Source organism: Mustela lutreola, chromosome X (assembly GCF_030435805.1).
Source record: "Mustela lutreola isolate mMusLut2 chromosome X, mMusLut2.pri, whole genome shotgun sequence".
Lineage (NCBI taxonomy): Eukaryota > Metazoa > Chordata > Mammalia > Carnivora > Mustelidae > Mustela > Mustela lutreola.
This window is the reverse complement of record NC_081308.1, coordinates 114425247-114441920: the sequence shown is the minus strand read 5'-3', so window position 1 is coordinate 114441920 and position 16674 is coordinate 114425247. Positions and strand designations below refer to the sequence as shown.

Here is a 16674-nt window from a genome sequence, read left to right as displayed (position 1 = left end):
AAAAAAAAAAAAAAAGCTTACCCCCTCCCCCTCCTCACCCCTCCCACCCCCAAATAAAACCTTCAAAACACAAAAGCCTCATCTTCCTGTAGTAATTACTATGTTCCAAAAATGTGTATAAATTCAGAGTCAGGAGTTAGGAGTGGTGGTCACTGACCATGGCCCTCTTCGTCTCCACCTCAAGGAGGAGCCCCGGGCAAGCACAAAGTCATTTGAATAGACGATTGCGCCACTGTGGGTGGGAAAAGTAGAGTGGCTGACCGGTAGGGAGCTGTGGGAAGCTTTTGGTGGGAGGAGCCATGGATTAAAAAATTGCTTTCTCCAACAGCCAACTTCCTTAAATTCCTTGCAGCTGGTCAGGTAAGCTAGGTCTGGGAGCGTCTTCTGCTTTGCTTGGGGCAGTCGAAGGCCTAGTAGAACCTGGGTGGATTCCATGGAGAGAAATCCTTTTGTCCTTAAGGTAAAGGGAGTAAAATGGGTTTTGGAGGATTTGACTCAATTTAGCTCAACTCAGCAGGGTAGAAGAATGGATAGGGAGAGGGTTGCCAGATGATACAGAAAGTGGGGCGCGTACTTATCCTAAAACATTGTTCATCGCCTGTGTGCAATTCCTGTTCAGTTGGGGGTTCTGTATTCCCACTTGATAGATCTGGCAACCCTGGATGGGGTTCCGCTAGGGCAGAAGCCCTAGCCAGGAAGAAAGGCAGCAAGCAGCTGGTGCCCTCTTTGTCCTGGGTCTGTATCACTACAGTAGGTCCCTAGGTGGGGTGTCTTAACAAAGGAAGGGGAAGGAACCCTAAGAACCCAACATTTGACTGTGGGCTGAGAGCGAGCCATCTCTCTTATGTTGTTTCCTGACGAGCCTATGTCGCGTGATTTTGTGGGGATTTTATTTGTTGGAGTCACACATTGAATGCCATTATGTTCTCTTTCCTGTTTTCTGTATTTTAATGACATTTTATGCTGGCAGCCATCAGGCTGCTTTAAAAACAGCCTCCATGAATGCTTTTGGTGACTTGGTACGGACATGCTTGCCTGGTCTTTGGTTTTCATTTGATTCTGATCAGCTGCTTTGTAAACACAGGGGGTGCGTTCTTGAGCAGCTTACTATTGAACAGATAACTCAGTTAATATTTTTCCAGCACGATTGAAGGTATTCGATGAGACTGGGGCAGGCAGACAGGGTGCGGGGTGCGGGCAGTGGGGACTTAGAGGTGGGGGCAGGAAGCAGATCTGAGCCACGGGTGAGGCAGGCATGGTTTTTCTGTGACCAGCCTCTGATTTTTAGTGTTATTTGCTCTTCAGAAAATTTCACGGAAAAATTTAAGCTCGTGATTATTTGAAAACAAGTGTTTAATGTGAATACAGTTGAATGGGGGGGTGAGCTGTGGCGGGGGGGGGGCGGGTCTTGAAGTATAGCGGGGACAGGTTTCTTATAAGAAGCCAGTGCGTGCCATAGAGATCCGCAAGAAGGTCCCACCCGATGTGACTGCCTTAAAGCCACATATTCTACCTCTAAGTAGGTAGTTTCAGGGATTTTGACTTGCAGCCTGTGCACAGAATGTGGGGTTAGGGTAAGAGTGGGGGTGGCGGGGAGGTAGGGGTGAAAGTAGCGTGCTGGAAGCTGGTTTGGGAATGCAGTGTTCGCCTTGGGCGACTCAGGTGCCGATTACCCATGGATCTGCTGCAGGTTCCTTTATTCGGCTCTGTGGGGCCCTGTGGCGTGGGGGCTTCTTGTGGCTGTAGACCCCTGGAATTAGACCAGGGTTTGTGTCTTTGTGCCTCGTGGATTCCTCACGCTTCTGGCTTCGTTATACTGAACTACCAGGAGTTTTCAGCCATCGTGATCACATACAACCCAGAATATATATTCACAACAAAAAAAAAAAAAAAAAAAAAAAGAAAAGTATGAATTCACCGTGTTCTAGACCTGAATAGAATAACCAGTCATTTGGGACAGACTATCAGAACAGCCTTATTTATAAGTTGGCTATGTTCTCTTGTTGGAGGATAAAGAAAGAACTTAATGGAAGGAAACAGCTAGAGAAGCAAGTAGGCTTCTTGAAAAAAAAAAAAAAAAAGATTATTTGAGAGACAGAGCACAAGCTGGGGGAGGGACAGAAGGAGAGGGAGAAGCAAACTCTCCCGATCCTGGGACGCTGGGGTCATGACCTGAGCCGAAGGCAGATGCTTCACCCACTGAGCCACCCAGGCGCCCCAGCAAGTAGGCTTCTAAGGCAGACTTAGTGTTGCTCCCTATAAAATCATTCTCACAAACTTTATTCATTCACTCAGCAAACTTATGGAGTGACCGCTCTTCTCCAGACACAGAAACATCCCTGGAGGTTCAAAGATGAGGAAGATAGAGTCCTGCCTTTGGATAAGCTCAAAGTCTAGTGGGGAGATAGGCATGCAAACAATTTATCGATGTGCACAGTGATAAGTGCTGGGATAAAACTGCAAGATGCAAGTGGAGGCTCAGAAGAGGGGGAGATAAATGAGAGGCAGCGCGGGGAGGGGAGTCTAGGCAGATCTTTACAGGGGAAGAGTCATTTGAACTGAAAATCCATGTTGGGGAGTTCGAGCCTGGGAACTTGGCTTCTGCCCCTAACTGAGCTGCATCTGAAGTAGGACGAGTCCTCTCATTTCTTTGCTCTTTGCTTTCTCAGGAAGATAAAGGCACACGGGATGTTCCTTAAAGTCCGGTTCAGCCCTAAATGTTACAAGCTGGTAATCAGGCCATCTCGGTGGACTGTTTCAGAACAAGTTGTCATCGCGGAGCCCTACTCCCTTCATCTTTTTGGAGGTCACCATTTGAAAGCTTTCTTGAGGCAGATAGGCAAGAAAGTTCTCCTGCCCTCTTCCCAGCTTCTTATCTGAATCCAGACTTGGTGTCTGGTTTGTGCCAAAGTCATTGCCCAGTGTGTGCGTAAATGGGACCTCAAGAAAGCAGAGTTCAGTAGTGTAAGGAAATGAGATGCTGAGCTGACTGCAGGGGAGGGGGGGTGCTTGGCTGGCCTTCTCCATGGGGGTCTGTGTTCAGCCTCATTAATCTTGCCTTCAATATTTTCAGGAAATGGTTTATTAAAGACTTTAAAAAAAAGCTTTCTTGTCTGCATCGCAAATTTAAATTACAAGTTATATGTAAGATTTAAGGATGCTCTTTATGCATATTTGTCAATGTTCATAGATGCTATAATGTTGGAGGAGAAATTGATGCAGATTTTATCCATTTTTAGAAAGACAGAACCCTAAGAGGAAGAAAGTGGGAAATTAGCCATTAGTATGCTGAGGTCTGGCTAATACGTTGATGTTGATGTCCCCTCACTTTTAGCTCCTTTAGATTGTTCTAGCCTTTAAATAGGTCTTGATGGTGGTAGGAACCAGGCAACCTCAGATGTGTGATTTGTAATTCTTGAATCACTGTTACTTCCTCTGAGCAGCTGTGTCTATGCATGTAAGTGTGTGTCAGTGGGCTGCTGTGATCTACAGGATTTTTCATTTAACACACGATCATTAAAAGGAAATAACATAATTTGTTTCATAGAACAAATCATCTGTTCTTTGCCTATATTTCGCATTTCACTTTCATTCTTGGTCGCCTAGCAGAGCTGTGAGGTGTCTTTGAAAAGGTAACCCAGTAATCATTGTATTTGAGGGGAGGGGTTCCCCCCACCACCCCCCTCCCTGTAATTCCACATGTATTTGAAGAAGCCAGTCATTCTGCAAACAGCTGTTCCTGTTAAGATACTGTGACTGACAAAAGGTAATTTTCAGCTTCCTAGGGTCCTTTTCTTATTCTGATGGATGGTAGAGCTTTTTCTTAGGAACGTTAAAAAGTACATTTCACAGGCTTTTTCTACCACCAAGTGCATGGGAAATCTTGGATCTGACAGACTCACCCTCATAACTCCCAAGACTTAGGTGGGATTTGAATCTCTACAATGCTACTTTTCTCTCTCTGTCAAAGGCTTTGTACTCATTTGTCAAAAGCCTGAAGGTAGGAAAAAGGAAAGAGATTGAATTGTGGAGGTTTTACAAATGCTCGGCAACTTTTTCCTTTGTCTGTCATCAACTTTTTGATGCAGATGTATTTCAGAAGTTTCATTGACCATTTTCTCCCCCTGCTGCTTTTTGGGTGCAATTTCAAAGCAAGTAGATGGGGAAGGGGGAAGTGGAAGGTTCATGGGTGTAGTGTGGCTCTTATTCTGGCTAAGAACCACTTTCCTATTGAATCACTTTGCTATTTTCTTAACTCAGGAACATAGTGAAAGGCCAGATGAGAATGGTTTGTTTTTAAGGCCAAAGGAAATGGAAAGGAAGTGAAATTCTCTCTGTCATTCTTCTTTAATTCTCCGTGTATATGTAGGGGGAAGCAGAGAGAGAGTTCTTTATCTTTATCTTTATCTTTTTTTTTTTCCCTTAAGATTTATTTATTTATTTATTTATTTTAGAGAGAGTGCATGGGGCAGGGGAGGGAAGAGAGACAGAGAGAGAGAGAATCCAAGCAGACTCCCTGCTGAGCTTGGAGCCCCATATGAGGCTCAACCCCATGAGCCCAGGAGCCAGAGACCACGACCAAAGCTAAAACTAAGAGTCAGCAGGGGAAGCCTAACCGAAGGTGCCCTCACCCTCCCATCCCCCACACCCCCTCCCACCCAGGCACCCCATAGAGAGTTCTTTGTCTTGACTAACCTTAGTTGCTGTTTTCTGGGTAGAGCCAGCTCTGCTGGTGGTTGGCAACTGTCAAAGGTAAAGACTTGTAGAGTCCTTTTTGACATGGTCCACTGGGCACATGGCAACTCTGAACCTGTGGTTCTAGAAGGAGGACTTGGGACACCTTTGAAGTGGCTTGGGAAACCTGAGGGGTATTTTTTTTTTTTCAGACCAAGATAGTTTCTGGGCTGTTATAGGCCCAGTGTGGTAAGATATCTTGTGACCCATTCAAAGTGCTTAGCTGGTCGAAAGAAAACGCTGGAAACTTTCTAGTCTTTAGTTTTCCAAAGTCCAAGAACAATGGGTGATTAGATACTGTGCTGGGCAGTCCCTCCCCTGCCTCCACCCCAACCCATCCCTACCTGTTTACCAAAGAAGGACCAAAAGCAGATGTTAGTAAATGTCAGAAACCAAGTTTATTCCCCTACGACTCCAAACTCTAGTTTAAGTATTTTGGCCTATAATTAAGTTTGGGCCTCTTGAAGAATGAGGACTGTGCAGAAGAGATTTGTTAGCACGGAGTGTTGTGCCTATCAGTATGTTAGCCTGAGTTCCAAAGTCATCTTGAAAAAACTTAAGAGGCTTGGTTTTCTTGGGAAATATTGTGTTCCCCAGATAACACTGATATTACATTATTTGGTCTGGTCATCTATTGTTTGGATAGAAAATGCAGATTTTTTTTTGTCTTTTATAAGCTTTCTTTAGCATAAGCAGCAGTCTCTGGTAAGGTAGTATTGCTTTGCATTTGCATTGTTATAAAATTAAATTATGGATTCTGTCATTCAAAAGGGAATGCTTTATAAATCAAGTAAAAATCTCATAACTAAGACAAATAAGTTGTGTTTAAATCTTCTGGGGCCTCCTATTCCACACTTTCCGTTTTACAGCTCAACTTGATGTAATTATTAAAGTGTAATTCTCTTTTCTTTTTTTGTGTACTGTTTTTGCTTTGTACGAATGTCATTAGTTTTCTGAGACAAAGCTTAAGAAAAGTTATTATATGTAAAGGACAGTAATATAAAAGTACAAAGGCAGGAAGTAATCCTTTATCTGTAGATTGGCAGAAGATGCACCAAATACGCAGCATTCTCTCCCTCTCTTCCTCACTGATAGCACTCAATGTAAATGATGTTAAAACTTGAAATCGTAACAATGGTAAAAAAAATCCTAGTGTATTCCTTTTCTTTTCATTGTTTAAACTGATCCATTGTTTGGAACTCCTGACTTTAAGAGACAGCCCTCATTACAAAGCTTCTTCGGAAGGGGTTACAGACTGCGTTCTGTGTAAGCATCTATGGTTGTGTTTGCCACAGGAAGAGGAAAGATCATTCACAGAGAAGGAAGGTCAGGAGTAAGTTATTGAGACCTGGTGGGGTTGGGGGGCAGGACCTCCAAATGCAGCTGCAGTTAGTGACGGAAAGCCCCAAAATTCCAAAGAGGGAGCAGAAGTAGAGACAGAGATTTACGATCTGAGCCAGTGCGGTGATAGGTGAAACTTTACAAGAACTTTGTTTCTCCAGGGAAGGGAGATTAGAGAGGAGAGCAGAGGATTAGGACTGAAGCTTGGGGAAATCTTAATGGTAGGGCGTGGGAGGAGGAAGAGGAACCCCCAAGTATAAACTGGCATGCTTGGCCAGCAAGCATCAGCGCTCCCCGCAGGGTTGTTAACTCTGAGCCAGAGAACCTCGGTCACACTGGGTGGAGGGTGGAAAATCTAGGGACTAAAATCTTTGTGATTTCACAAAGATTTGTGCAGGTTGTGGTAGGCGTAAAATTAAGCTTATGTTTTCTCATAGGAGGCACATTAGTGGGGCGGGGGGGGAACCCTCCACTGTTGTGTTTTTGAGCCCATAGAAGGATTTCCTGCCAGTCCTGCTTTGTGCTGAAATGATGTAGCGGTTCTTAAGCTACTTTTACAAAATCAGAACGATTGGGTTAATAACATTCTCAACTCTTCCTACCAATAAATGCTTCCTTTACCAGGATATGCAGAGGAATGTAAAGGTACGTGGAAAGTAAGATATGATTTGATTTTCTAAATTATTTGACTTGGTTAAAATGAAATTTGTCATCGGGAGAAATGAAAGGACGAAACTGACAAAAAAATCATGGCTCCTTTCATTTCTCAAGCTCTGTTCTAAGTTATATTCAGCTTCTTATCATGCACGCATCTGGGTTTGTGTTCAATGTAGCTCTAGAAAGTTTTGAAGGCCACACCTTGATTCGCAGTGAAATTATAGGAATGCTTTAATGACAAGATAACTCAGTGTGGAGGCGTGATTGTGGAAAGGTTTAGCCATCTGAAGTAAGGGAGGTTCCTATCATGTGTCAGAAACGCTTGATGAACTCCTGTGGATTCAGGTGGCCTGGAAGCTTATATTACACTCCTGGGTACCTCCCCCAAAAAGCTGCTCTTTTTCTCCACCCCTCTCTCCAGTGTAAAGAATTTTAGCATTGGTGGAGAGAAGAATTGCTTGCAGTTGCGCTTATCTGGAAAAGATTATGGGGGACCTGGTCATATGAATGAGAGGTTCAGTAGCCTCTTTGGAGAGTGCTGGCCAGTTAAACGAACGCAACAGGTCACATTTGACATTGTGATAGATCTCTATCCATTGATGTCCTTTAGCAGCCATGTCAGCATTTAAGCAACACCAAAGACATATTTGGTTGCCCAGGACTGACATACTATCCTGTCTGGAAGTTCGTAAAGAATCAATTAAAAAAAAAAAAAAAAAAACATTGAAAGAGCTGAGACTCCAAAATACACTTTGGTCTCAATTATCCAAGTGATCTAGGGCCATTGCCTCTGGAACCTAAGGAACAACATGACTGTCAGGTATAAAGAGGTATGCTCTGATGAACAGAATGCCAGGGGATTTCAAGATGTTTCTCATGTTGTATGGATTCAGGAAAAAGAACTTTAAAACTGCCCAGAAAAATGGATCTAAAATTTATCAGGTATATTTATGTGTATATAGTTATCTAACATTTTCCCTTAATTTTCTTGATGGTTTCTGTATGCAGATCCAAATCCTAAATCTTATTTAACACACATGATTTTACATGTCAGGAAATTTTTATTTAATCTGTAACATTATGAGAGTATCATAGTATTCCTAATATTTTATGTTTAAAAGATTTATTTATTGAGAGAGAGAGAGAGAGAGAGAGAGAGTGGCTGTGGGGGGTGCAGAGAGAGAGAGAGAGAAAGAGTTTCACGCAGACTCCCTGCAGAGCAAGGAGCCCGCCCTGGGGCTCGACCCCACAACCCTGAGATCACGACCTGAGCGGAAACCAAAAGTTTGGCCCTAAACTGACTGTGCTACCCAAGTGCCTCCTAATATTTTATGTTTTAAATATAATTTGATGCATATTAAAGTAGGGCAGAGCAGAGTGGCTAAGAGAATGGGTTCTGGAATCAGAGCAACCAGGTTTTAGTTCGAGTTTTGTCACTTTCTAGCTGCGCCAGTTTCTCTAAGTGTCAGTTTCCTCACCTGGAAGGTGGAGCTTAAAAGGTTATCGATCCCAGGGGGTTTTTACGAAGACTGTTAATTCGTGCGTGCAAAGTGCTTATTACAGGAATCCACACATGCTTGGGATTGCATAAACTTTTGTTACTTTGTTGCCGGATTTTGAGAAATACCAATGCGCATTCATCTAATTCTTCATTTTCAGGGTCGCTGTGCCAGAGAGAACTGCAAGTACCTTCACCCTCCTCCACACTTAAAAACTCAGCTGGAAATTAATGGACGCAACAATCTGATCCAACAAAAGACCGCCGCGGCCATGTTCGCCCAGCAAATGCAGTTTATGCTCCAGAATGCTCACATGTCATCACTTGTAAGTCACGGCTATGTCTTTGAGAAACTGCGTATGTGTGTCTTTTTTTTTTTTTTTTTAAGAATATAGATCTATGCCGAAATCCCCTTGCTGGGCTTTTGGGTGTGTTGGGTTTAACACCTGGGTTGCATTTACTGTGAATTCAGTTTCTAGAAGAATAACAATAAAGGAGCAGGGGCATTTTAAGATGAGGAGGAGGTCTGACTGTTATTACAGGTAAACCGTTGAATTCTCACGTATTAAGCCAAAGAAATTTCCTTGCTCTTTCATGGCGGTTTTGTTACTTCTTAATGGCTTCTTATTTTGAAATAATTATAGGTTGAAGGAAAAGTTGGCAAAGATAGTACAGAGAGTTCCCATATTACCCCTCGCCCAGCTTCTCCCTCTGTTAATTTCTTGTGGCATATTTGTCAAGGTGAAGAAACCGACATTTTACGCATTGCTATTAATTAAACTCCAGATTTTATTCAGACTTCATTAGCTGTTTTTTTTAGGGTCGTCTTGCTGTTCCCATGTCGAATCCAGGGTACCACGGACATTTATTTGACTCCTGTGTCCCCTCTCTCTTCTGGTCTGCGACCGATTCTCGGTCTTTCCCTGTTTCCCATGATCCTGACATTCTTGAGGAATCCTGGCCAGGTATTTGATGGTGGTTTAGCTTAGCGCAGCCACAGAGTTTCCCTCTGCAGGAATTAAAAAGATGATGTCGCCATTCTAGCCCAGCATCTGGTATTTTTATAGATCAATGAGTTGAAATGGATCCTTGACAAAGTAATTTTGTCCTATTGAAAATTCATTTTGTCCTGATACCTTACAATATAAAGTTGCAGTTTAGTCTTAGAACTTCCATTATTGAGATACTAATTGGAAAGGAGTATGTTGTCTTCATCTGTTACCCATTTGGTCAGTGACTATGTAGTAAACTCACTGAAAACTAAAGACCATGTAGCTTTTCTGCTCTGTCGTATTTAGATGAATACAATGAAAATGTGGTCTCAGCAAAGCCTATTTCATTATAAAATCGATTCTCAGAATTCGAGGAAATCCGTGTGGACAGGGCAACCCCTTCACTGGTACATCTTTATAGGTAGTCGGGGCATTGATGAGTCACTGAAATTTTGCACCATGATCCTCTTTTTCCAGAAGGGCCAGACAGCATTAAGTAAAATGAATAGATTTCATTCCCCATACTAGAAGTTTGCAAAAAACATTTGCCTTAGAACTCAGTGCTGATTAATTACATTGATAAATTAGTTCCCAGAAGGTCATCAGTGAGCTCTGAGCAGTTCTTTGACCTTTCATAATGCTTCATACAGTTAAACTCCTTCTTCCAACCCTTTTGTTAGCTTTCACACAGTGAGCTGTTTTCGCTCCTCCGTGTTTCTAAAGGGGTAGGGAAAAGAAGGTGTTCTAGATTCTGGGAATAGTCTGAACAAAACCACAGAGAAATGAATGTTTGTGGTGAGTCCAGAAAGACGTGAGCAGTAAGGGAATAAAGCAAGGGAGCTTTTCACCCACCGCCATTACCACTCGTGGCCTCTCGTGGATGTCCCAATTTCAGAAGGAGCGAAGAATAGAGGCCAGACTATATTACACACCTGAGCCCAGCATGGTTTTTTTTTTTTTTTCCTTAGTCAAGAGATAGCACCGGGGCATCAATCAAATACCCGGTTTCAGGGAATCAGAGAGCGAGGCCTGGGATAAAGTAGGGGTAAAAGCAGAAGGCAGACTAGTCATCTTCTATTCAGCCTCCAGGAGAGTGTTTCCATTCCCCATCTCAACCATTCATGCATTATTGATCATGCTGGCTCACCCTGGAGACGAGGGAGTGGCTTTTTTTAGAGTCCAATAAGAGATCCGTTGAGTTCTCTAGCCTCTTGTGCTTTCTAATTGAATTCTCCATGCTTTCTATAATAGAATACATTTCCCTTTTTTTCTTCCATGAGGGTAATTTCCGATTTCAGACTGCAGAATATGACTGATATGACTCACAGGAGTACAATTTATTTTATAGCATGTCGTAAGATACAAGACATTACTTAGAAGACCCCAGGGAACAATTGGAAATTGCTTTTCTACCTTGTAGATTATTTAACAATAGCTGTTGTGATGTGATAAACTGATAAAAGATTAATTTCTGCCGTTATTATGTATACAAAAAACTAACCCCAAGATGATTGATATGATCCTATTTTGTGGTCTAGAAAGCTTTGTAGGCGTGTTGTAATTGCACTAGTGTGAGCAATTTTAAGTGACATTTACCAGTCTGATTTGAAAGAAATGTTCTTTATTATGGATCTTGATATTACTGTAGAAGTAACATATGATTTTACTTGACTTTTCTGGTACCTTCGCTCCCCAAACAACTCTCTATCCCTTTTAAGCCCCCACCACCCTGATAATCTGATTCTTCTCCCTAGAATAGTCAAGGCTTTGTTTAAATTTCCAGTCCTGATATTTAGATGGTTGCACATTAAGACCCGTTTGGTATCACTGGCTTGAACTTCACATCTTTCCACAAAGCATACTTTGATCTGTTTCTAGGATACCAAGAGAGCACATCTGCTTTCGGAAAATTGAGTATGGTTTGCTTATTATGAGCCCCAGATAAAGGGAATGTCAACCTAAATGGGATGTTCAATGTGACTGAACAATGAATAAAAGCCACACCTAGTCAATTTCGGGGAATGCTTGCTGTAGCAGGCAAGTTTGTTCACTGTATTTAACAGGTCTGAATTGACATTTGCTGGTATAAAATTCTACCCCTGAAAGCTTTTGTTAGCTTTATTAAGGAACTTTAGCGAGTGAGACAAGGAGCGTGACTCCCCAGTGTTTTTCGATGCCATTAAGAGATAGTTTCTCATGTTCACAGAAAAAAAAAAAGTCATGTATAAGAACTCCCCCTGGCATAATTAGGAGGCAAACAGGAGCCCTGTTGAAGAATTTTAAGGAAATCAGACACACTGGATTGCTCTCAGGCAAACTGATGCTTTTAAATTTCAGTTTCACAACCGGAAATTTTCATTACGGGAGGAAGGGTTCTCACGGATGGATGTAATGTTTGCATATGTGAAGTGCATATGGTGTTGTCAGCCGATTAGAAACACTTCTGATTTAGACGTTTTGCATAGTCTAGATCTATCCATGTCTAGTAAACCCCTTTGGTTTCTCTCTTTGAATGCGGTGATGCACGTGGAAACAGTTCTTTACACGCAGGTGAACTTGACCGACCCAGTCAAGTGTATTCACCTGATGATTTATAATAGAGGTCATGGGTTCAGCCTTTGGGGTGTGCCAAGTCCCCTGGTCTGCTGTTTTTCGTGACTTGCAGTCCTGCGGCCAAGTTAGAGTGTTTCAAACCACAGAGCCTATCAAAAAACTGGTTCCACTCCAGACCTGTCCTTCCTTGCAAATAGTATCATCTGGTGTATGTCTGAACCCTCCCCACCGTTTTACATCATTTCTATAATTCTCTGTACCAGATACATTTCCCATAAACAAGCTCATATGTTTATCTGACATTAATAGAGCAAGGAATGAAGGTTGAGGTAGCACCTCAGAATATAAAGTTAGCTTTATCATTCCACAGGACTTTGGACTGCAACAGCGTTAAGCAAATAGAAGCTGAGTTGCAAAATTATTTATTTACTTTTTCATTTTAGAAAATGTTAAGTACTTCAGTGTTTCAGTCATTAAAGACAAAGAATAGCATCCCTCCTTAACCGTGGTACCTTCTACATTTTGCTGATTCCCATCAGAGTTACAGGTTTTCTAGTACATAGAGCTCACATATGGTTCATACACAAAACTAACTTCATTGGCTGAAGCATCTGCCATCTCCCTATTGTCATGGCTCTTTTATTAAAGGTTATGATAAGGGGCGCCTGGGTGGCTCAGCTGGTTAAGCATCTGCCTTTGGTCAGGTCATGATCTCAGGGTCCTGGGATCGAGCCTGCTTCTCCCTCTCCCTCTGCCTGCCCCTCCCCTTCACATATGCACGCACACTCTCTCAAAATAAATAAAATCTTCTAAAAAAATAAATAAAAGTTATCATGACAAAAGGTGGGCAAGCCATTTTGTAGACTTAGTGGAAAAGGAAACCATGTCCACATTCCAGATGACCAGTCTCATGATCACTACAGAAATTCCAGTGCCCTTTAATGAAGGTGCTCAAGAGGAATTTTCAGCTTATCTACTCTCTAAAGGATAAATGGCGACATTTTGTTCTTTCATCTCGATATGCTTACATCTCCATGTTTTGTAAAGAGATTTTTGCAGAACATTCAAGTTGGTGATGACAGGCATTATGTAATTATTAGGCGAATGTGCTCCTAATATAATTATGACCGTCGTTATCACGTGACGTTCCACACAGACCGAGGTTGACTACATCACACACCACAGGAGTGTGCGGAGTGCAGCTAGCCCCAAACTCCTGTGGATTTTACCATGTTTGCTAAAAGGTTAGCCAAGATTTCACTTTCAGATACTGCAACTGAAGCCTAACATCATTTATTTGTTCAGCAAATTGTTCCCACGAGTAGGCTTACCTGGAGGTTAGTGAAGGCTCAGGGCCCCTCATTTGCATGGTCTCCATCCGAGGCCCTGGGAGGAGCCCCACCGGTGTATTTACAATGTGTTTGTAAAGTTTGCAAAATACATTTGTGTACTCTTTGTTCTTAAGGCTCCCCTCACGCACCCAGCCGCCTAAACTTGAGGCCCTACAGATCCTAGATTCACTCCTGATTGCAATTACTGGTGCAAAGTGGAGTCATTATTCCGGTCCTCTCCCTAGGCTGTGTAGGTCACACAGCTTGAAGCTCCTTTTATAGTCAAGCAGAGTAAGTCCCACCAGCAGTAAGTTCTCCGCCTTGTCCCAGCTCTGTTAACACACAATGTGAAACCTTGTTTGTTCAAAGGTGAAATGGAAATGCTACAGTTTTGCAGCTAAACAGGGATCATTTGTACATGATATCTTTTATGACGCCCCATTGCTCCAATAGTAACAAATCTCAGCATTCTCCCGTTAGCCTCCCCCATATATTCTCATGGGATAAATGCAACATAATCTCCTCTCCGCCCATTTCGTGTCCTCCTCCTGGGGCTGCTGAGCTCCAGTGGCTACAGCCTGGAGCTAATGAGACCATGTGGGCCTGTTAGCGTCTCTGTTCTTGATCACAGTCTAAGGCACAGCAAACTATCCCAGAACTGCTTGTTGATCACAGTGAGTTGAAGGCAGGAAGTTTGGAGGGCTCTGTGAAAAGCTTTTTTTCTGACGGAAGATAAAGCAACAGCAGTGGCCAACAAAATCAATGCCTGACAATCTCACCCTATGGGGGATAGTTTTTTCCTTATCAAAACCATCTCATCTCACGAGAGAAGGCCATGAGGAGACCTCCTGATCATGATCTTAAACTGGTTCCCCCCAAACGGTCCTATTTTGCTTTAGTATACTTTATGCATCTACTAAATATTTTTCTAAAGACTTCTTTATTAGAGAGAGAGAGAGAGCACACGAGAGCGAGGGGGGGCGAGAGGGGCAGAGGGAAAGGGTGAGAGAGAACCTCAAGCTGACTCCCCACTAAGTGTGCAGCCCGGGGCAGGGCTCAATCCCACAACCCTGAGATCATGATCTGAGCCGAAATCAAGAGTTGGACATGTAACCGACTGAGCCACTCAGGCACCCTACATTTACTAAACCTTTTAAACTCTTCTTTAGCTGGTCTCTACTCTTAAACCATTCTGTGGATGCCAGTCACATTAACAACTTGCTGTCCCCTGGTACCACACATTTTGTAGTAAGAAGTTGCATCTTTTGGTCTGTAGTATCACTAAGACATTTTTCCCAGAACTCTGCATTGGATACCTTCTGCTACTCATGATTTAGCCACTCCAGTTAAAAAATGCACACATGGGGGCACCTGGGTGGCTCAGTGGGTTGAGCCTCTGCCTTCGGCTCAGGTCATGATCCCAGGGTCCTGGGATTGAGCCCCACATCAGGCTCTCTGCTCGGAGGGGAGCCTGCTTCCTCCCCTCTCTCTGACTGTTTCTCTGCCTACATGCGATCTCTCTCTGTCAAATAAATGAATAAAATCCTTAAAAAAAATTAAAATGGGGCGCCTGGGTGGCTCAGTGGGTTAAGCCGCTGCCTTCGGCTTAGGTCATGATCTCAGAGTCCTGGGATCGAGTCCCACATCGGGCTCTCTGCTCAGCAGGGAGCCTGCTTCCTCCTCTCTCTGCCTGCCTCTCTGCCTACTTGTGATCTCTCTCTGTCAAATAAATAAATAAAATCTTTAAAAGAAAAAATTAAAATGCACACATACGGGCACCTGGGTAGCTAAGTGGGTTAAGCATCTGCCTTCTGCTCAGGTTAGGATCCCGGGGTCCTGGGATCAAGTCCCACATTGGGCTCCCTGCTCAGCAGGGAGCCTGTTTCTCCCTCTCCCTCTACCCCTCCACGCCCCCCCCCCCCCGCCGCCGGCTTATACTCACTCTCTCTCTCAAATAAATAAATCAAAAATCAATCAATCAATCAAAATGCACGCACACATCTATTTGTGTTTGTTTGCACGGGCAGCCACGTGTGTATAAAGTATCCCGTGCTTCTCACCCTGTTTGACCCAGCATTTCCCATCTATGTGAAAAGACAGTTTGGGGGCAGCCTTATGCTTAAAATCTCCCTCAGCAAAACTGATGGATTTATTCCATTTCTGTGCTGCCATTTCTGATCCCTGAGTGTTTCTTTTGTACGGTGACGTTTGAACTGGATTTTTCTAACTGGTAAACCTAAAAGTAATCAACAGCTTAGGAATCGGTTTTCATTCCACTCAGTAAATATTTATTGAGCATCTACTCCGTGCCAGGTATTTCAGAGGGTCCGAGGTAGATAAAAAGATAACCTAGAAACAGTCTCTACCCTCTAGGAATATAGGATCTAACAATAGTAAGATGGTGAATTCATGTTCTTGTGATTCTCTTAATTTCTGATTTCTACCTGATGTTCTGTATTTTTTTTTTTTACAGCTTTGGCCTTTTCTTCTTCTTTTTTTTTTCCCCCCCTCTGTAGAGTTCTCTTTCTATTAGCCATGCAAGGTTTTGCTTTAATTTGTGTTGTTGGTGGTGGCGGTTTGATGAACTGTTGATAATCCCAACCCTTAGCATCCATTTATCCTGGACTCACATGGAAATGTTTATAGTCTTCAGGTTTCTTGCACCTTCTTTGCTTTTCTCAGCTCTTGTCATCGCCCCGCCCCCATCCATATTTCCTTCAATACCCTTTGTTAAAATTGGGCAACACTTGATCTCTTTATACTTTTCCTTTCCTAGTGGAGTACTGATCAATTGTCACTATTATTACACGGTGGTTCGTCAACAAATAATTTTTAGGTCAGCCCTTGTTCACTTTTCAGGAACAGTCAAAATTGCCTTGCCCGTCTAAAGAAGAGGTCATTTGTCCTCTCGCCAGATTCGTACCTGCAGTAAGCATGTGGTGTTATGCAGATCTGTATCTAGGCGCTCCATTCTAAGTGCTGGCTGACTTGGCAGCTTCTTCCACCAAACACAGGCAGATCCAGACCACGACGTGTCCTTCCTTGCACTCTACATTTTACACCTTTCACACTCACACTCCTTTGCCTGCCTGCCTACCTGCAGTGCTTCCTCTTACTTGGACACTTTTGCGATTAAGATCAGAAAAGCCAGACCTAGATGAGAGCAACTCTTCACTTTTGATCCTTGAATTTTTTTTTCCTAGCTCTCTCTTGGGCCACAGTGACTTATTCATTAACAAGTGTGATTAGAACATAAACACCACTATCAGCTTGCGTCTGTTTGCAAAGTCAAGTCTCTATTATTAAGGGACCAATTAACTAGTCTGGAGGTTCCACGGGCCTCCTGCAGTGTGCCTTTTGGCCATCTCAGTCCCCACAGAACAATATTCGGAGAGTGTAGAGGCGACCCAGCAAAAATCTGAAACCAAGATTATTCAGTTGTGCTCCACGTGAAGTTAGTCAAGTCTGAGGGAAATGAAAATTGTACATTTCAGTGTGCTTGAGGATTATGTAAGGACCGAAATTCATATGGTGACAGTAAACAGGGCTTCCTTTTATACTATATAAA

General features: G+C 43.0%; 1 protein-coding gene across 7 annotated transcripts in view; it reads left to right on the top strand.

Annotated features, from left to right (window-relative positions):
• Positions 1 to 16674, top strand: part of MBNL3 (muscleblind like splicing regulator 3) — a 106230-nt gene that overhangs the window by 67405 nt on the left and 22151 nt on the right. For 5 of the 7 annotated variants that reach the window (XM_059157478.1, XM_059157475.1, XM_059157476.1 and 2 more), the window contains exon 3: positions 8392 to 8556. In XM_059157478.1, coding sequence (XP_059013461.1) covers positions 8392 to 8556 — 165 coding nt within the window. The other 2 variants (XM_059157479.1, XM_059157477.1) reach the window with 2 other exon arrangements.